Below are 21400 nucleotides of genomic sequence, written 5' to 3'. Positions count from 1 at the left end.
GTAGCATAAGCAAAACTGAGGTCATGGATCACAGCTGACTCCATATATGCCATCAGTTACAACCCTGATGTGGCGGCCTAGTGAACCCTCTGGTGTCTGAACACATTTCCAAAACCAGATTGAGCCAGGAGAAGATTTCTAAAAGGAGGAATATGTGAGGGGAAAACATAATCCATCATAACAAACATTCCACAGGTAAGTAATTTGCTCTTCTTAATATTATCTTTCAGAATACCTCAAAAGTTAAATTCATTTCTAAGACATGTGGCCAGTCTGCACTTAGTAGGTTCGAATCTGGCAGGGCTGACTCAGCCTTTAATCTGTCAAGAGGTAAACACATTGGGTGCCATTAAATTGGATAATAATAACATGTAAAATTACTTACAATACAGCACTTACAATCGTGGAGAATCTGGCATGAAGCAGAAACACTATATAAAACATGTTCGTCTTACATTTAAGAATCTTGACACACCATTTTATGAAAACACCTGCATAGAACTCTGTTCATGTATTTCTATTACTGTAAATTAGCAAGTGTGGTTTTTCCTTTATACTTTTTTCTATTTGTTGTTTAGATTTTTTAAATCATACTTCAACTTATTTTAATGCACATGGTTTTATAATCATATATAGATGGGCAGTTGTCTGCAGAAAACAGTTCATTAAATGAAACAAATAGAAATGGAGCCAATGAAAACCACGGTGTAAGTATTTTAGACACAATAATATTTCACAATCAATGTTGTCTGCATTTATGTTATTGAGACGGTTTTTAAAAATCACAATCTTAAGTATTATCTGCATTATATTTTAGGGGAAAAGATTCAGTGTGCAGAATGATGTATGCACACATTTCTGGATTCTGAAACCCAAAATAAAACATACCTGCAATGTTGAATTCCAGAGCTCAGTATGACTGCTAACCCTTTCTACCTCTTTCTTACTTTTACTGATGATTTCTGTTGTACCAATTCCTTCAGCTATCTGAATCTGGTGGGAGTGGTTACACCTTTGTAGCACATTTCCAAGACCAGAGAGGAACTTTACAAAGTGGCTAAATGAACAATTATGGCTATTAACACTTAGTTTGTGACTACGCTAGAGGACCCCAAACATGATTCATAAACACGCTGTGCCAAATGATATCACTTGTTTCTTTCCATTCACATTACGGGCAAGGGCTATAAAATGATGTTATGACAGTTGCCATGGATCCCAGTGGTTTTCCTTGAACACCATCAGGACTCTGATGAGGTCTCCTGCCTGAAACTGGTGGGCCGCAGGAGGTCAGGTACACAAGCCAGGGGATATTGTGCTCAGGGGAGGTTTGGGGTGGATCCCCCATATTGTCTTGTCTGGGTCTCTGTTACCTCACACGGAACAGTCACATGGGCCAAGACCTGCCAGTCCCAATGTTGTATGTCCCCAGGAAGAGGGAACTATGGGCTGCATCCCCATTTCACTTTGTCTGGGTCCCCAGTATCTAGCAAAGGGCAATCACATGGCCCGGAACTGTCAGTCACTAGATCCCCCTTTGCTCAGGTAAGAGAATCTAAGGCTCTACAACATTGATTTTGAAGGATTTCCCTTCAAGGAAAAACTGCTCCTAGTTCGAAGCAATGGAAATGGAAGTCAGTGAATAGTTACCCATTCATCGAGCACTGCAGAAGAATCTCATTTAGGGGTTGGCAGGACCCATGCTGAGCACTGTAGTAGTGCAAACAAAGCCTTTCAATACTGTGATTTCCTGAATTTAGGGAGACTCCCTGTTACCTTTACTATCACAGGGAAACGTCTCCAACGCCTCCAGTCATTCGGGACCTTCTCTCTCTCTTGGTTTTTCTATCGGCTTGCTCTTGCAGGTGTCTGACTTTCGCTCTTCTCCCATCCATCGTTCTGGTGACCCTTCTGGTAACCGGTCCATTGTCTGATATTTCAGTGGGGTGGTGTTGGTGTAGCCAATTGGGCAGAGTGCCCAGCAGGGCACTTCCCTGTTCACACCACCACTGGGATTCATACGCATACATCCCGTCCCCTTTCATCCATCCTTCTGGGCGTCCCCCAACATGGGGAGGGTATTGGAACCTTTGGCAATGAAAAATTGAGCTTCCCCTTTAAATTTAGTACAGTGAGGCCTCAGGGGTGGAACTGTCCCACCAAGACCCCTCCCTTTGACATCTCACCTCAGTTCCTTTTTCCTCACAAAGAGTGTCGGACCTGATAGCCAGCACAGAGACTTTAACGTTTTGCTTGCCCCCCCCCCTTAGTTTTTCAATCTTATTTAACCTCCCTGCGGTGCCTCGCCTCCCCCGGCGCATTTCGGCTGCAGGAGGATTCACAAGATGTGCTTCGTGTGACCGGTCGTTCCCGACCTTGGACCCTCATGCACTATGTCTTGAGTGCCTGGGGCCCGACCACCGCTGGGACGTGTGCATGGCTTGCAGCGCTCTGTCACACAGCAGAATCAGTTGTCGTGTTGGAGGGAGATATTCCACACATCTCCTCCGGCGCACTTTAAGGACTTCGTCTCCAGGATCTCTCGTCAAGACAAGGTTGACCCTGTGTTCAGCACGGCTCCTCAGCGTGGCAACTCCTTCCTGGGGGTTCTCACAGGCAAGGGTTCCTCAGATTCAGGTCCTGTCAGGCCCGAGGCTTATAAGGCTGCCGGCTCCCAAACCAAGGTGCCCAGGGGCTCTTCCGGGTGTTTCAACGGCAGACCTGATGCCATCAAGGCTACCGGCCTCCAAGCTGAGGGGCTCATAAACCCTACCAGACTGTCCTTGGAAGGGCGATCAAGTTCGTACTCTGCTTCGACATCAAGGGGTAAAGGATCGTCGGGTGCCACCGCCAGCAACAACAGGAGGAAGCAGCAGAGAACTTTGCGCAGGTTTTTCCGCTTCCCCTCCTCTGACGCCAGGAAACAGTGACTTCAAGGTCGGGGAACATAGCTCCCTAGTGAGGGCCCGAGTGGATCTTTTCTAGAACAGCCGGAAGCGTATTTTCAAGAACTCCTGGATCCCATCCATAGTTTCCAGTGGCTTCAGTCTTCCTCTCCTCCTCTTCAACAGATCAGGTCCCCGGACTCTTTGACGGGGTCCTTTCGCTCTTGGAGATGCAAGCAGTACAACTGATTCTTCAGACAGGGACGCCGGTTTCTAACCCAGTATTTTGCAGTACCCAAGAGCAACCAGACTGGCCTGAGGGTTGTCCTGGACCTGTCATTTCTCAATCTGTCTTTACCGCAAGAACGCTTCCAACATGATTACCCCAGCGCAAATAGCAGAGTCTCTGTGTGCAGGGGACTGGATGTGTTCCCTAGATGTCAACGATGCGAACCTGCATGTCCCCATCTATCAGCTGCATCAGAAGTTTTTGTGGTTCAGATTGCCATACCACTTCCAATACAAGGTGCTGCCTTTCGCCTTGAACTCGGCCCCTCGGATCTTCACGACGTTGATGAACGTAGTGGCGGGTCTCCTCCGCTTGGAGAGCCATTACCTACACCCCTATCTAGATCACTGGCTGGTGAGGGCTACACTCCTGCCAGAGATTGGCAGATATTCTTAATCAGCTGGTGTTCTTCCTCAACCAGAGAATGTCACAGTTGTGCCCTACACAGGATCTGGTCTTCCTAGGAGTACGTTGGAACACAGCCATTCAGCGGCTGTTCCCTACGCCCAAGAGGCTCCTCTCCCTTTGCAAGACGATAGGGTACTGGCCAATTCAACCACCTCGGCATGGTGGTTCCACAACCTTTTGGGGCTGACGGCCTCCTGCATGCTCACTGTCCAGCACCTTCGCCTCAAGATGAGGCGCCTCCAGCTCCACCTGGCAGCCAATTGGGACAGGAGATGGGGTCTGTCGGGCAGGATCCCAATACCCCCCTCCTCCTGTCCGATCTTCGCTGGTGGTTGATGGATTGCAATTTTTCTGGGGGAGCCCCTTTCACCCGACCACAGCCTACCCTTGTGGTGACAACCGACTCCTCTCGTTCGGGCTGGGGGTGCTACGCTCGAGGGCTATGCGATTCATGGCGCCTGGTTCAGGGTGGAAACCCTTCTGCATGTCAATCTGCTCAAGCTCAGGGCAGTGGGACTGGCCCTCAAGGCGTTTCTGCTACTTATCAGGGACATGTCTGTTCTGGTCAGGACGGACAATTCTACTATGATGTTTTACCTGAACAAGCAGGGTGGTACCTGTTCCCCCTCCTCTGTATCGAGGCAGTATTGATCTGGGAATTGGCTCTGATGGAGGGAGATTTGGATTTCAGCAATCCTTCTCCTGGGGGACAGTAATGCAGAAGCGGATCAGCTGAGCCGCTTGGGGTTCAACGCCTACAAGTGGGAGTTGCACATGAACTCTTTGTTGCCACTGTTCCAACATTGGGGGTTTGCAGACCTGGACTTATTTTCCTCTCCTCTGAATTCCAAGTGCCCGCAGTTTGCTTTGTGTGCAGGACAGGGTCGGGGTCCTATGGGAGATGCCTTTTGGATCCGTTGGCATGACCACAGGTGTTATACGTTGACCCCCCCTCTCACCCCACTCACCTGCTCCAGCAGACCCTCTGCAAGTTCTGGGCTTCGCAGGATGCAGTCCTGTTCCCCCCCCCCCCACCCCCAACTGGCCTTCGAGAGCTTAGTTGTTCTCCCAGGGCCTGCCCACCTTCCGATCCCCAACAGGGGTTTCCTGACGCAGCAGGGCGGGACAGTGCAACACCCAGACCCAGCCAGGTTGGCACTGGCGGCTGGTTCCTGTCCAGCTTAGGCTACAGCATGGACTTTTCCACCCTCAATCTCTCCCTCCCTCTGCAAAAATTCAAGATGGTTATGGCAGCTCTTATTGTGGAAACACTGGATAGGGGAGACTAGATGTGCTCCCTGGATCTGAAGGACGCTTACCTACACGTCTGTAACACTCACCTGATTCCCGCAGAGGCGCCGGTCTTGACTGGGTGAATGCCGTATCTTCAAGGGTGATGTGTAACACACGGTTGGCTCTTTGGGCTGGACCTCTGTGCACTGTATGTCTGACTCGAAGAGTAAGATGTCTGCAGATAGAAAATATGGGATTAATGAACTGGGGTTATTGGATGCCTCTCTCCTCTTCCCTTTCTCTTCTCCTGTAGAACCCCAAAGGTTAACGCCCTCACCTTAGGTAAGTGAACGCCGAGCTCTCCATCTGCCTCGGGGCAGGGTGCCGTAACCAGTTTCTTTACTGGATAAGGGTGCAGGCCTCTTGACCTCAGAGGACTGCTGTCCGTCGTTAACTGCACGGACGGTAAGTTCTGGGCACTTCAAATGTCTTAAAAGTCTTTTGTAATGATATCTCTTGTTTTGCAGCGTTCCGGCGATGGCGGATGGCGGGCTGAAGAGAGTTGAGGATCGAACCCGCGTGAGGAATAGAAGCGCCTGGAAGCACGTAAGTAAGCGCTTGTAGCCTGCTTCACGATGCGCACTAACTGTCCCTTTTATCTTGCAGGTACAAGTTCGGAGCTTTAGAGAAGCTGAAGGGTGCTGGAATACCCACTGGATTCGGCGTGGGAAGGAGTAATGGCACGTGAGTAAAAAAGTTGCCCAATGTCTTTAAACGCACCTTCTTTTGTCTTTCAGATGCGGGATGCAGCGCCGAAGGCCTCCGGAGCGTGCGAAGGCCTCCGGAGCGTGCGAAGAGCTGGTAAGCTTTTGTCTTTCAGATGCCAGAATGCAGTGCGAAGACCTCCGGAGCATGCGAAGAGTAGGTAAGCCTTTGTCTTTCAGATGCCGGAATGCAGCGCGAGGCGTTGGTGACAGCCGATGGACCAGGTAAGAGATGCGCTGCCACTGAAGACCGTAGTGCTAACCTGTTCTTTCTTTGTCTTTACAGGTGCTGCTGAAGACTGGATTCCAGGATGGTAAGCCTATGTTCCCTTAGGTCCAGGATCAGAAGCAGAAGACACGATGAGCGTTCTGCTGCAGAGAATGCAGAATAACGCAAAGCAAGATTCATCCATCGGGTGTGGTTTAAATAGCCTCCTGTAATGCTTAGGTGTCTCCTTCCACAGCCACGCCTAGGTAAGAAAAGAGTTCCTGCTTTCCAGAAGAGTTCCAGTGTTCTGAACCTAGGGAGTGGCTCCTGCCCCACCCAACAGGAAAAGTAGTCCCAAACAGAAGAGGATCAGGGGTTCAACTGGCAGGTAAGTAAGCAGCATGGTCTGCTGCAGGTAAGTCCACCCAAGCATTATGAGCCCGGCGCTTCCAGCGCTGGGACTGGGCATCTTTATGAGCCTGGTGCCACTGGCGCCAGGACAGGGTCCAAAAGGTCCCAATTGGGACTGGCTGGCACTCGGAACCGGTGTTATGGGTCTGCTTCCAAGGGAGTCGGGCAAGTCCTGATCTTTTGGAAGCAGAGATCATGACAACGTCCCGATTTGGCAGCTGCATCGTTCCTTACTGCGCTTCAGGATCATGGGCTTCCATTTCCAATACAGGGTGCTACCCTTCGGCCTCAACTCGTCTCCCAGGGTATTTACCCGGTTGACTGCAGTGGGCGCCCTCCTCAGGGCCCAGGGCCATCCCGTCTACCCATACCTGGCCACCTCTCCGGAAGCTGTTCAGCATACTGCCTCCGCACTGATGAACACACTCCATGACCTAGGGCTCATTATCAATCTCAATAAGTCTCAGCTGAAACCCACGCAGAGCCTTACCATCTTGGGCCTCATCTGGGACAAGAGCTCTGTGAGAGTCTTTCCCTCGGAGGACAAGATTGCGGCCATCGAGAAAGCTACAGCTCACTTCCTGTCCTGGCCTGTGACCTCGGCCTGGTGGAAGCGACACCTACTGGGGCTTATGGCAGCGGTCCTTTTGGCCGCGCTCCACATAAGACTCTTCGCAGCCTCATGGAATCAGGAGAAGGGCTCCCAAGAGGAGCCAGTCAGCGTTTCCTCCCTTTCTCCTCTCGGACCTCCACTGGTGGTCCGCAGACTTCAACCTGAGGCTGGGCAAGCCCTTGCGGCAGCCGGCCCCTCAGATCAGTTACTACGGACTCTTCCCTAGAGGGCTGGGGGGGCGGGGGGGCACCCTGGACAACCGCAGCGTCCATGGAGTCTTGACTCGGCAGGAGTCCCACATCAATTGGCTAAAATTGAAGGCCATATGGTTGGCTCTCAGGGCCTTTCTCTCTCTCATCAAGGGCAAGAAAGTTCTTATCCAGACAGGCAACTCCACTAGCATGTACTATGTCAACAAGCAAGGGGGGGGGTACCAGATCCCCACCGCTGTGCAACCTAGCAGTCTGCAAGTGCGAATGGGCTCTGGAGAATGACATTTACCTCATAGCTGTCCACCTCCCTGGGGAATCAAACCTGGAAGCGTACAGGCTCAGCAGACTGGAGCAGCCAATTACGAGTGGCAATTGAAAAACCTGGTACTGAAGGAGAACTTCCTCAGGTGGGGCATCCCCAGGTGCATCTTTTTGCCTCCTGGGACAATAAGAAATGCCAATAGCTCGCCTCATGGCAAGGGCAGGGCTCTGGCTCCCTGGTCGATGCATCCCTTGCAGCGTGGTTCGTGAGTAGGTCACGCTGAAACACTTAAGCCTATGTCAGGCTAACCTGGAGATCATCCAAGGCGCTAAAAGCAAGGCTGCTAGGAGCCAATATGTTCTGTCAATGGGCCAACTCTAGGCAGATCGACCCTCTTAAGTGCACCTTGGATGACGTACTCTCCTTTTCAGCACACCTCGCCCACTCCGGTGTTGCGGTGGATACATGCCACACCTGTCTAGCAGCCATAGGGGCTTACAGGAACTCGGAGGAGAGCCTCTTCTCCTCCTCCAACCCGGTGATCAAGCAACATCTGGCGGGCCTCCACAGGCTTTACCTGCCTATAAAGAAGCCACACCTGGTGTGGGACCTTAATGTTTTGTTGGGCGCCTTGGCGCACAAACATTTTGAGCCTAATGCATCTGTGGACATCAGGCTGGTCACCATAAAGACAGCTGCTCTGCTTATGGGCCTCAGCTCGCAGAGTCAACTAGACCCAGGCTCTGGTAGCATCAGAACCCTACCACCACTTTTCACAGGGACAAGGTCGTCTTGCGGACGCACCCTGCTTTCCTACCCAAGGTGACCTCCTCCTTCCATCTCAATGAGAAAATAGTCTTACCCACGTTCTTCGTCGACCCCAAGGACGAGCATCCAAGGGTCTTGCATCGTGTGGATGTCAGACGCGCGCTGAAATACTGCCTGGACAAAACCAAGGACTCCCTCAGGTCAGACGCCTTGTTTGTCACTTTTGGGGGGTCAAGGCCCGATTATCAGGCCTCCAAGACCTCCATTGCAAGGGTGATGGTCGCGGCCATCACAGAGGCCGATGAGGGGTAGCACAAACCAGTGCCAGCTAACTTACATGCCCATGCGGTCAGAGCCAAGGCCACGGCCATCGCATTCCAACGGCATGTACCATGGCAGGTCATCAGCAGGGCAGCTACCTGGGCCACCTCTTTGGCTTTCTGTAAACACTACTGTTTGGACACCGCCTCTAGGTCAGACGCAGCATTCGGGCAGGCGGTTCTAAGAAACTGAGGGCCTCCTCTCCACCCTGGGGCTACATTCATTTGTAATCGCCCATACAGTATAGAGGAAAGGGGACGGGACTAAGAGTAATTAATAGTTACTCACTGTAGTGACTAACGTACTCTTAGTCCATAGTCCCCTTTCCTCCATACGTCCCACCATCCTCCCCCTTATAATACTTGTATCATTAGGCAATGCTGATCATTGTTGACGCGTCAATGGGGACTGAGAAGTGGCGCTGGTGGGCGGAGTCAGGCAAGCGCATGCTCCCAGGGCCACGCCCCACGCATCTCTAAATTTAAAGGGGAAGATTTTTTTATGGTAAAAAAGGTTCCGTCTCCCGTCCCTCGCGAGGGGCGCTCATACAGTATGGTGGAAAGGGAACTATGGACTGAGAGTACGTTAGTCACTACAGTGAGTTACTATTCATGTTTTTGCCATCCACTCTCCCCTATCTCTTTGCGTCTCCCTTGTAATGACCCTTCCATCTGGAATAAGATCCCCCAATTTACAGATCCCCAACTTCTCTGAATGGTGTTGAAAAATGTTCTCGTGGGTAATTGGTATCCCACTATCCTGGTATACAGCGAACAAGGGGTGGGGGGGGCGGGTGGGGTACCACTCCCGCTGTCCGACCAAACGTCTTAATTGACTCCAGGCTCTGCATGTAATTGCTACTTGCTGTATCTCTATTCTTGCCTCCTGCTCTGAGGAGCCCCACAGCAGCCCTCTTACGTTGTTTGGGTGTTTGGTTACTTTTTCGAGCAGGGTATGCAGGAGTTCAGACGAGGGGTACCACCACCAGACTGAGTACTGCATATGCGCTGCTAGGAAATAAATGTATAGATCCGGGTATTCTAGGCCCCCTTGATCATACGGAAGAGTTAACGTATCCTATCATATCCTAGCTTGTACAGCAGCCCAGACCAGATGGATCATCAAGCTCCTGAGCCGGGACCAAAAGCCTAGGGGTGGCCAAACCGTGACATTGTTAAATATGTATAAAAGCTTTGGGATGATCACCGTCTTAGCTAGTGAGATCTGGGCTGACTGGGAGATGGGTAGGAGGATCCATGCATCCACCTTGTGTTCCAGTTTCTCAAGCATCATTACATAGTTTTCACTATACAATTCCGCCGGGGATGGTGATACAAGGATACCCAATTATCGAATGCCCTGTGGGCACCAACCGAAGGCCTCGCCAATATTGCTGCGGTGAACACAAGCGGTCAACGGGAGAACCTCAGACTTGGCCGAGTTGATCTTTAAACCAGAGAGGTCTCCGAATTTGGAGATCTCCTCCACAAGTGGTTGTAAGTTTTGTCTAGGATGTTTTACGTATAGCAGCATATTGTCTGCATAAAGGGAAATTATGGAGAGGTGGGAGTTAATTTTTGCACCTCTTTGTGCATGATATTATCGTAAAGAACAGGCTAGGGGCTCGACTCTTTGTGCATGATATTATCGTAAAGAACAGGCTAGGGGCTCGACGGCCAAGGCAAAGAGGATAGGGAAAAGAGGGCATCCCTGCCAGGTGCACACAGCATTGGATGTATACAATCGGACAGCATTCGATTGGTGTATACCCTTGCTCTGGGGGCAGTGTACAGCACGCGTAGGCACTGTAGGTAGGAAGTTCATATACCCGAGTGCTGAAGGACCTCAAATAAAAATGCCCATTCCACCGAGTCGAAGGCCTTCTTGGCGTTCAATGCGACAACGACAATTGGGATCTCTGGGTTCACGTGGTACATTAGTGCAAACAGCCCTCCCAGGTTATTGTAAGTGGAATGTCCAGGGATGAAGCCAGTTTGGTCGGGGAGGACCAGATTATGCATGTAAGGGAGGAGCCTGTCGGCTAAAATCTTGGCCAGGATCGTATTGTCTGTATTGACTGTAGACAATGGTCTACATGAGCATTTACTGGGGTCCTTATTGTGTTTCAAAAGTACAGTAACAAGAGCAGTCCTTGTGGATTCGGGTTGCACGCCTGAAGTCATGTCCACTTCGTACATGTCTCGTAAATCCGGAATTAGGAGATCAGTGTAAGTGTTACGCTCACCTGGTCTCTACGGAGGCGTTGGGGCACGGTTGCAGTCCTCCCTGAACTTGAATCACCCCCTTCAGGCCTCTCCCTCAGTAGAAAAGCTGTGAGCGGTGGTACGTGGTGATACTGCTCCTGCGTGGAGATAACAGTGTGTGAGTGCGCCAAACTGTGATTGTTGTACCTCTTGAACCCTTCACCCCAAAGTGCGGTTTCTGTGAGCATTCGCCGGGCCATAAAGCTCACCTGTGAATAATGGAAGATAAGCTCTCCGTCCTGCTACTTCTGGCAGGGGCGTGTCGAATGGGATCTAGTTCCTTCACTGATCCCTGATAAGGATTAGTCCAATCCAGCTGTGACTATGCTTCTCCTTATGATTGGTAAGTCTTTCTTGAGCTCTTGTGATGCTGTTCGTTCTGTTTAATGTCTTTATATGTTGCTCCTATTCATGCCCGCAATAATGTCTCTCTTCTGTTTTCCTCCCTTAGATGGAAATGCAGCCTCAATGCAGCTGTGTGACGCGAGACGCGGCCGGATGGAAGATGGATGCTACCGCAATTTTTGACAGCAGGTAAGTGATTGTTTCAGGAAAAGCGCAAAGTATGGCGAAGCGCAACCTTAAACTGACTGTTTTTTAGATGTCTAACCGCTGGTGCTGCTGTCGACAATGGAGCGTGTCGTGCTGCGGTGCCAAGATGAAGATTTTGGTGTTTCGGAAAGTGTAAAGATGAATACTTGGTTTGCCATAGAGATGTACAGGTAAGAACAGCTTCCCCCAGTTGGTAAGTATGCTGGCAGGAAGCAGGATGTCCAGGAAGCAGGATCTTCAAAGGTAAGTCTGACCTCAGGCGAGGGTGAGTGTTACGCTGCTTGCAAGTGCAGAATAACGCAAAGCGTCTGTCTTGAGGATCGGGGCAGTTTATATAGCTGAGATCGTGGGCACGCCCATTAGGGCCGGCTTACCAGCCACACCCTGCCACTCCTAGAGAGTGAGCACGTGCAAAGGCAATCCGTTAGCAGCCACACCCAAGAATACACTTGGGGCTTCTTAATGGATGGACTGTTCAAGGTTAATGCATCTGAAGTGCTATGTCCATAATAAAAGCTTTTTGGTGTTAGATGGATGTTCTTGTTTACTTTTGTTCATGAGTCTGGCGCCAAAGGCGCCAGGACAGTGTCCACCCTGGTCTCCTGTGCATGCGGCCCCTGCATGCCTGTGCCCCTTACTTCATGACCATGACAGTAAACTTTGTAAAGTGCGGCTTTGATACCTTCTAGACCTGATGCCTTACCATTAGGCAGGGAGAGTATCACTCTGTGGAACTCCTCGTCGGAGGGAGGGTCATTGATGGGAAGTCCCTGAGCAGGGTCCAGCATCCTAGAGCTACTCTATCCAGATACTGCGCTATAGCATTGTGTCCTACGGTTGTCTGTGTGGTGTACAACCGTTCATAGAATTAGCAGAATACCTTGTTAATCTTTTCACAGCCTCTAGTGAGGTTTCCCTCTGTGTATTCGACTTCCATTATGGTATCTAGTTGTCGTTCGTGTTTAATAGCCCAGCCTATTGTGCGGCTCGGTCGGTCCCCTTCACCATAAGTTGTTTCTGCTATGGGATCTCCCAGATATCGTTCCTCATTGGTTGTCAGAAGATTCATCTCTTCTTTTTTTTCACCCTTAATTGCGCTTATACCTCCGGAGAGTCAGAGAGGCCTTGTTGCACTTCTAGTCCTTTGATTTCTTGCTCTGGAATAGATATAAACCTATGTACGGACTTCAGGGCTCTGCCCTCTTTAGCCACGCAATATGCCCTTATATACACCTTAAAAGTCTCCCATACAACCCTAGGATCGGGTACTGAGCCCACATTAATCTGAAAAAAGGTTTGAATATCCTGTCCCATTTATTTCCACTCTGTAAACTGTGTCCTCCAGGACGCGGACTCTAAAGCGCCAATGTTTCTGCTTAGGGGGTCGGTTCGGGCCCAGAAAGAACACCAGTACCGGGGAGTGGTCAGATAGAGTTGTGGGGCGTATATGGGCCCTTATAAGGTCTCGAGTTAAGTCGCATGATACCATGAGATGATCTATTTTGGAGGAGCTGCCATGCACCCCGGGGTAATATGAATATTCCCTTGCTGTGGGGTGTAATAGTCGCCACGAGTCGTGGAGATTGTGCTATTCGGCTATGGCGGCCCATTTCTGGGCAGCTCTTGGGAGGGTGAGTTGAGTGGAAGAGGATCTATCTAGGTCCGAAGAGAGAGCAACATTAAAGTCACCCGCCCACACACTATCATATTTCGGTAATGTGCGTAGATGGTTTGCACAGTGCTGAAAAAATTCAGGGCAGTCGTTATTTGGAGCATAGATGTTCATAATTAGAACCTGCCACCCCGTGATCTCCCCTGCCAATAGGAGGTATCTTCCCTCGACCAACCCCGGTCTGTTCATGGAGTTTACATTCTAAGAAGCGGTGGATGTAAGTGGCTACCACGCAGGTGTGTGTGGAGAAGGCGTAGCAGTACCTGTGTACCCGAACCCAACAAGATTGGGTAGCTTGCTGACCCGTGCTAAGTGTGTTTCCTGAAGACATAAAAAATGTACTGTATGATTCTTAGCATAATTTGCGATCAGGCGCACTTTCTTAATGTTGGTTGACCCACGTATGTTCCAGGTTAACAGAGATATTCGTGCAGGCACTTTTATATTTTATAGGGATGCCAATTCAGTGTTGTAGCTTATTTTCTCCAGGAGGTGCTCGTGCAGTAACCATGGAACCCGTTCACATTGATCTGAATGAAAGAAGTGCTTCAGTTCTCTACAGGGATTTGTAATACTCAACTGTGCCGCCACTTGACATGACATGACCCCATGTAACTAAATAACGTTTCGACACAACTTGTCTTGCATATCCTCTGGTTCCCACCCCCGACCCACGGCAGAAACCAAAACCTTCCAGCCTCTCACCCCACCACCCCCCACCCTAGTCGTCTTCATCAAATACCCCAAACAATGCCTTCTATGTTGCTCAGCACGAGGGGCTATCAGCGGCTGAGTTGACTCCAAGTGACGGAAGGCTTAATACCATATGTGTTGCTTTTTAACTAGTAGTTATTGAAGATCATATGTTTTGGTCCCACTATGGGAGATCAAAGAGGCACCCATCGTTGGGGTACTGTATCATGTTAAACGTATCTGGATGGCTGCAGGTAGGGTGTCAGGGTGACCTATGGGGAGAGGCCCTCAGGTCCCGGATATCCATAGCAAAGCATTCTGCATCTTCCAAGGAATTAAAGGAGACCCTGCCTTGGTGCTCCACCCTGAGCTTGGCTGGAAATAACATTGAGTAGCGTACCTCCTTTCTTCTTATGATATTTTTTACTGACTGAAAAGTTTTTCTTTCATCCTGAACCCCCATTGTAGTTATTTTTCTCTGGTGACTTTGAGCCGGATATCTCTGTCACGGTAGCTAAAAATCCAAGCTATGATGGTCCTCTCTGGAGGCCCAGGGGGTGGGTGGGCCTAAATGTCAGAGACGTGTGTGCACGCTATACCATGAACATGTTGATAACCGGCAGGTTCTCCAGGACATCCATAAGCAGTTTCTCAACAAATGACTCTATGATGTCTATAGGTATGGACTCGACCACTGCTTATATTTGAATATTATTCCTTCTGGATCTTCCTTCAAGGTCATCATTCTTAGCTACCACTTTCTTGATTGTTTGCTGTTAAGTGACAGCGTCGCGCTGTAGCACCGCCACCTTATCTTCACCATCACCGATCCTCTGTTCCGCCTCGTTCATACAGCCACAGAGCTTATCGATCTGGACTCTAGACACATCCACTTTACATGTTAAGGCATCTATTTTGGCCCATAGGTTGTCAGTACTGTTCTTCAGGGGTAGTAATGTCTAATTCAGAGCCGAGACGTTGAGGTGAGATGGGCCCGGCATTTCCGCCGGTGTGCTAGGATTCTGGCCGGACTTGTCAAAATGGTAAATTTTATCTTGCTTTTTGGGGTTACCCATATTATGGTGGCTGTCAGCAGCAGCACTTGTGGCACCTGTCGTTTTGCTACCTGTGATTATCGCTTGCAGCACCAAGGATCTCGCCACAGTGTGTTGGTCAACACTTAACAGCTTTGGATCGTTTCTGTGGACTTTTGGAGAGGACGGCCTCGCAAGTATCGTTTCCAGCCGACTTTGAGTAGGCCTATGCAGTCTGTAGCCCATAGGATACTGTGTAGTGCACACAAGGAATTACACACTAAGATTTACGTGGCCCAATTGAGACCTTAGCATCATCCAATATTAGGGGGCAGTAGGGAAGGCCCGCGCTGCACCAGAGTATGGGGGCTAAATCGGGGGGTTCCAGAACCCCCCCGCACTGTGCTACAGATGGTCCTGGTAGTGCCCCGTATGGGCACTTCCAGAGAGAGATCCCTTCAATAGGATGGCGAGCAGTGATTTTTCGTGTGTCAGCTGCAGTGGATAAAAGGAGATTTTGCTTGGCCGTGTGAGACAGGGTTCCACCCCCAACTCGGCACTGCACTCACCGTATTCACAGGGTTTTGTTTCGCCCGCGCCGGGTCTCCAACTGCCCGCGGGCTATGCTCTGGTTGCAGACGGAGGTCCTGGGCCAAGACAGCCAAACTCCTCAGCCTGGGCCTTGGCGGGGGAGGGCCTGAGTCAGGATCTGTGCCGCAGCACAGGGTCCCACCCGTGATCCGATGGACGGCGGAGTCTATGGGCAGATGTTTTGTACCCCGAATCGGTGGGATATTTAAGGATCCCAGGTGAAGTCGGGTCTGTCTGCCATGAGGAGGCATCTCGCTGGTCTTCTGTGTCTACAGCGGCACGAGCCTCACAGGCTCATCACTGATGCTCTCTCCGGGGAGAAAAAGTTCTGAGCTTCGTCCAGCTCCTAGCTTCTTCAGCTTCCCTTCCCCAAGTTCAAGAACGTTCACAAAAGTCTTAAGATTACCTTTTCCAAGTTCAATTTAATGCAGTTCTACACAATTCTTGGGGTCCCTTCCCCAAGTCTCAGGCAACACAGTGCAAAGGCACATGGATCTTGAAGCTCCGTCCTCAAGACAGCGCCTTTAGTCTATCCAGTCTCAGGGTTCCCTTGCCCAAGACTTCAATGTAGCATCCTATGGTTATAGTGCCTTTCTTTGGTTTCTTTTAATTTTCCTCATTTAGGGCTCACTGTTCTGGTCCCAGTTGTCTGACCACACGGTCCAACCATCAGAGGTTGCGCAACCATAAATCCCCACGATCTCCAGTTCACGCAAGTTACTCTGCACTTGTTCCTGCGTGCAGATTCACATTCATTTGCCACGTCTCTGCCTGTTGACTTTAGGAGCAGCTTCACACTTTCCTAGTTTCTCCCAGTTAGCCTCTTGGCTTTGGTCCCACTAGTCACACTTCTTCATACTTGCACTATTTTCTGCATAATGCTCTTCAAATGGGCATTTTCCTCTTGGCTTCTGTTCAGCATTTGCTTTGCCCATAAAACATAAAGTTCTGTATTCAATATGCCTGCTTTGACTTAGGTTCCAATTTTCATTCAGTTCGGTATTCAATATATATGTTTCATCGTTGTTTCAAGTTTTGCACTTAATTCGGCATTCAATGTATGTATTTTAACAATGTTTCAAGATTTCACTCAGTTCGGTATTCAATATATGTATTTTAGCAAGGTTTCAAGTTTCGCCCCACTCTGAGTTCAATAAGTCTTTAACTGGCACTGTGTTACTCGCACACAGTGGTCTAGAGGCGCCCCGGATCCGAGAGACTTCCCTGACACTCACCGGTCTACAGCTTCCTCTTCGGCAGCTCCGGCTGCCTTCATCTTGCTTCGCCGGTTGATGCACAGGACCGTGCGAGCCCCGCTCGCGCTTCTGGTGCTCGGCAGCACCTGCTGGCGTCTCTGCCTCCTCCACATGGATGCGGGTGGCGTCCTTTTCTTCCTGCTTGCTCTCAAATGCTGCTACACGCAGCCCAGCACAGAGGCCCCTTTTCTTTTGTCAATCCAATGGCCCACTGGTCTGGTGGCTCCACAGTTTTCCTGGGCTTTGGCTGGCATCATGGCTCCCTCAGGTCCGACCATGGCTGCCACATGACATGGGTCCCATGTTGACTGCTTCCACACAGGCCTCCCTGTATCTTCCCCATGTTGCCTCATCGCTTCTCTTTATACACCTGTAACCCATTAACAGGTTGCAGGTGTGGATTCACCATCAGACTTACCTGACCATAGTTAAAGGTACATGCCTAACCCTCACAGTTCTTTGCAGGCATATTCCTCGTCCCAGTACCAAAGTGGTGAAAAGGTGAAGTGTTAATTACTCTGTCACCTCTTCTTCGTCCCAGTACTTTCAAATGTCAAATGAGGGGAGCTGTTCTACAGTAACCTACAAAGGCCAGGGGAGGGCTAGGTTATTCTTCAACAGGAAAAGGGTGGGTACGATGTCTCACTAAGGGCACCTCACACCCATTCCCCAAGGACCCTCCCCCAGGTGATCCTTTCTCGCTTCTTCGCCCCAGGGTAAGGATCCAAAAGTGATTGGCCTTTTCCTGGCCACCTGAGAAGAGGATCCAGGGGGAGTAGGAGTGAGAATACACTTAGGTTTCTCACACTTCCCTCTCCACTAGGCCTTCCTTCCGAACCCGGAGTCCTTCAGCCTACATGCATAGGTCTTGAGAGGATGAGATATGATGACTGGGTCCTCTTTGAGCAGGTACTCGAGGTGTTGCTGGCTACACGCAGACCATCTACAAGATCACAGTATGCGTGTAGGTGGAGAAGATTTGAGGCGTGTTGCAGGAAATGCGATATTGACACTATCTCTTACCCCACCAAGGCAATGATGATGTTCCTTCTGTCACTGGCCTCATCAAGACTTCAGGTCACCACAGCCAAAGGATACTTGGCAGCTTTGTCTGCGTTCAAGAGGTCTCTGGATCACGGTTCCTTTTTCACAATCCCGGTTATGGCCCAATTGCTGAAGGGCCTTGTGAATACGTTTCCGCCTGTTCCTTCTTTTGTCCCGGATTGGGATTTACATCTGGTTCTCACTTTCCTCATGGCGGCTCCATTTGAGCCATTACACTCTTGTTCTTGACAGCTGCTTATGCTGAAAACAGCCTTTTTGGTTCCCATTACTGCCACCAGGTCGGTCAGCGAGTTGCAGGCCCTTTGCTGTACCCCCCCATTTTAACATTTTCTTCTGCAAAAAGGTGTTGCTTAAGGTGAGGTAGGGGTTCCTTCCGAAGATGGTGTCAGAATTTGAGCTATCGCAAACTATATATCTGCCTGTGTTCTACCCACCACTGCACCCCTCTAAGGAGGAGGAGGGTTTCCATTTGTTGGACCCCAAAAGGGCCTTGAGTTTCTATGTGGCAAGGACAGCGCAGTATAGAAAGACAGACTGGTTATTTGTAGCCTACTGCTTGGCCATAAAAGGTCTAGTTGTCACCAAGCAGACGCTTTCGCGATGGAACATTTTATGTATTGCAGAATGCGACCAGTCTGCAGGCAAGGAACAGCCTCCTGGCATCAGAGCCCACTCCACCAGAGGGGCCTCGGCATCTATAGCCCCCCGCCAAGGGAGCCCCTAGTTAGGGACATATGCCTGGCAGCTACCTGGTTCTCACTCCATACCTTTATGTCAATCAGTCAGTCGGTAAGGCTTTATTCGGCAAATGTACCTTTAGCACATAAATTCAGATACAACATTATTAGATACGTATGTTTCATGCAAAAAATTGGTACTTCATGTTAATGATGAAATATACAGTTCATACATATACACCACTAAAAACTGGTAAAAGAAATTTAAAAAGCTGTTGTAATAAAATCAAATGACTAGTGGTAACTTCCTGCGTAACCAGGCACGATATATGAATTTTGCTACAAAGTATACGTCATTCACTGCTACAGTGGATCAGCATACATTTCTGGCTTCAATAGTAGATCTGAGACATGCTTTCCTGAGCATTGGCATCAGATAAAGTTTTCTCAGGTCACTATAACATTCACTGAAGAGCAGGAAATTAGTAACAGACTCAGAATCCAGGCCACACATCGTGCATATTTCAGAATTGTCACCCCTCCAGGCAAGAGTAAATATCGCACCCTGAAGGTTGTCAGTCCTGAATGCCAGGAATAAGGTGCACCCATAGGTCTGGGTTTATGAGGTCCAAATATCTCTCTCCAATCTAGAACTGATTTCGAGATTAAATAAGCTAGCCCCACTTTCAAATTTAAGCATGTGATTATAAGACGTTTGTGGGTGTCACATTTGGCAATCAGCTTAATGTTTCTTTTTAGGCTACGAGTCAGGTTTTGTGGATTCCACCAGATTTCATCCAAGCCTGCCAATTTAAGATGCCTACCGACCATTGCAGAGCATGTCCTCCATGATCATTCAACAAGTCGAGGTATGCTTCCTGGTACTTTACAAGCTTGGGAGACCCCCAAAGTCTGATCCAATAAAAGGCCAACTGGGGTGGGGGGGTAATGGGTTTGAGGCCACATTCCATTAGCAGTGGGGCACTAGAAAAGCTACGTGGTAGTCCGAGTAGCTTTTTAAAAAAAAATGTGGTGCTAGTCCAAATTCAGGCAGTTGATATGGCCCAATATATCAGCTCCATAGAGCAGATATAGGCCCTCATTACGACTCTGGCGGTAAGTAAGCTACATTACCGTCATGGCGTAATCACCGTTTACGCCATGGACCGATGGCGTAAAGAGCGCCATATTCCGACCCATCGCGCACGAGCATTACGCCATGGCGGTAATGTAAACTACGCCATGGCGTAAACAGCCCTTACCGGCATCGAATGCCGCGCTGGGTGACCTACCGCCACACAGCATAGCGGCGACCGTAATTAGCGGGCCACGTAATTAGCGGGCCCCGTAATTAGCGGTCACCGCAAATAAGTGGAACCGGAAGTAGCGTCATCGCGGCGGAACGGGAAAGAGCACAGCGGCCATATTTAAAAACACAATCCATTGCCATCCCACCCAACCACACTACATCCGACCCTGAAACCCTGTGAATCCCATTACCCACCCATTTCCTCACCTAACCATGCCAAAAGTTGTTAAAAAAAGCCTGCGACAGGCAGCGGCAGGACCGATTCAGTCGCGAAGAACTGACTATGCTGGCAGAAACGCTGCAGGAGAAGGCAGACGTCGTCTTCTCATCAGAGATGACGAGACCCGCCATAGCCCGGAAAAAAGCAGTATGGGAACTTGTTGCACAATGCGTCAGTGCCGTAGGTACCACCCCACGCACCGCCAGACAGTGCCGCAAAAGGTGGGATGACCTCTGGCTCCGAGTAAGGGGCATACTGTCAGCAAACCGCAACCTGGGACTGGCAACTGGCGGTGGAGCAGACTCCCCACTGAAGATGCAGACATGGAAGGAGACATGTGCCTCATTGATCGGCATAGAGTGCATCGAGGGCGTTGGCGGAATGGAGAGAGGAGCCCCGACATCAGGAGACACAGGTAGGTGCCTCCAAATCAGCCTTGCAAAACACCCTGAATCACACTTACATGGGAATCACAATGTCGCCCCATATGGCAAACGCAACACATCAGCAGAAGACCCACACCCTGCACACATGCAGCATGTACACTCTACAGCAGGCACACACATTCCTGCATGCTCAACCCTCCCAAAAGGGAGACAACCTGTATGTCACGGCCTACAAAGTCCACCATCTATCCATCTAAACCATGGCACTCATCACAATGCCTGCTCAATGTCCGCTGAACCATCAATAACACTTTCCCTCCTCTGCTCCACCACAGGCTCACACTCGGACACCGGCAGGGACGAGAGTGGCACCACCCCAGCCAAGAAGACCAGGACAGAGGGAAGAGGCCACCAACCATCCACCTCTGCTGGACCCATGGCCAACCCACAGCAGGCCAATATTCCTGTTGCCAAACAGCCCAGGGCAGCAATTCCCCCCGAGGAAAGGGACATGATGGCACCCACGGCAGACCCACAACCACTGCTGTCCACTGAGGGGATCGTGTCTGCGGGGAGCAGTACAGTCGGGGAGACTGCAGCCATCGCAGCCTGTTCTGACAGCGATGTGGCGAATGGGGATGATGACATGGAAGGTCCCCCCCACACCCAACTTACCTCCCCACACCTGTCCCCATGTAGCCTGCATGGACAGGACACACAGGGGCAATCCCCTGGAGGTTCATGGCCAGCCACTCCAAGCCCAGTGGGAGTAGGGGAGGAGGGGAGTAGTCCTATTGGGCCTGCAATTGCAACCCCCATTGTGCCTGATTACAGCCAGGTGCTGGACCAAATATCAGCGAGGCAAGAACAACTGGCGTCAATCCTAACGCAGCATGTTGCTGATTGTGGAGGTGCCAGTTCAGGCATGGAGAGGTGTGCTGACAGCATCATCCAATCAGCAGGCACGAACATATGCACGGAACTAGCCGCAGTGCGGAATATGATTAGTGAACTGATACGGACAATCATGGACACACGGCGTACCGAGCAGCCCGGTACCTCCTCAGCTGCAAGTTCGGCCCCATCCAGCCCCGTCCGCAGGTCATCCAGGACCCGGAGGAGTACAGGCAGGGGGGCCCCAGGTTCCGGGACAGGGGGCTGGCAATAGTGCCCGCACAGTGGACCACTAAAACATTACCCACTTCACCACAGGCACTGGCACTCCTTTGCAGGGATTTCTGGTTGGAGGGGGAGGGGGGATTGGGTGTGTTGGGGTGTTCAGGGGTGAGGGGGGATTGGGTGTGTTG

At 50.3% G+C, this 21400-nt stretch overlaps 1 protein-coding gene across 2 annotated transcripts in view; it reads left to right on the top strand.

The window, feature by feature from the left end:
* Positions 1-21400, top strand: part of MIA2 (MIA SH3 domain ER export factor 2) — a 2742135-nt gene that overhangs the window by 2475352 nt on the left and 245383 nt on the right. For both annotated transcript variants that reach the window (XM_069637493.1, XM_069637494.1), the window contains one exon: positions 637-707. In XM_069637493.1, the coding sequence (XP_069493594.1) occupies positions 637-707 (71 nt within the window). The remainder of the gene's footprint in view (positions 1-636; positions 708-21400) is intronic.

Source organism: Ambystoma mexicanum, chromosome 14 (assembly GCF_040938575.1).
Source record: "Ambystoma mexicanum isolate Mex_15411 chromosome 14, UKY_AmexF1_1, whole genome shotgun sequence".
NCBI lineage: Eukaryota > Metazoa > Chordata > Amphibia > Caudata > Ambystomatidae > Ambystoma > Ambystoma mexicanum.
This window is presented reverse-complemented; position numbering and strand designations above follow the sequence as displayed.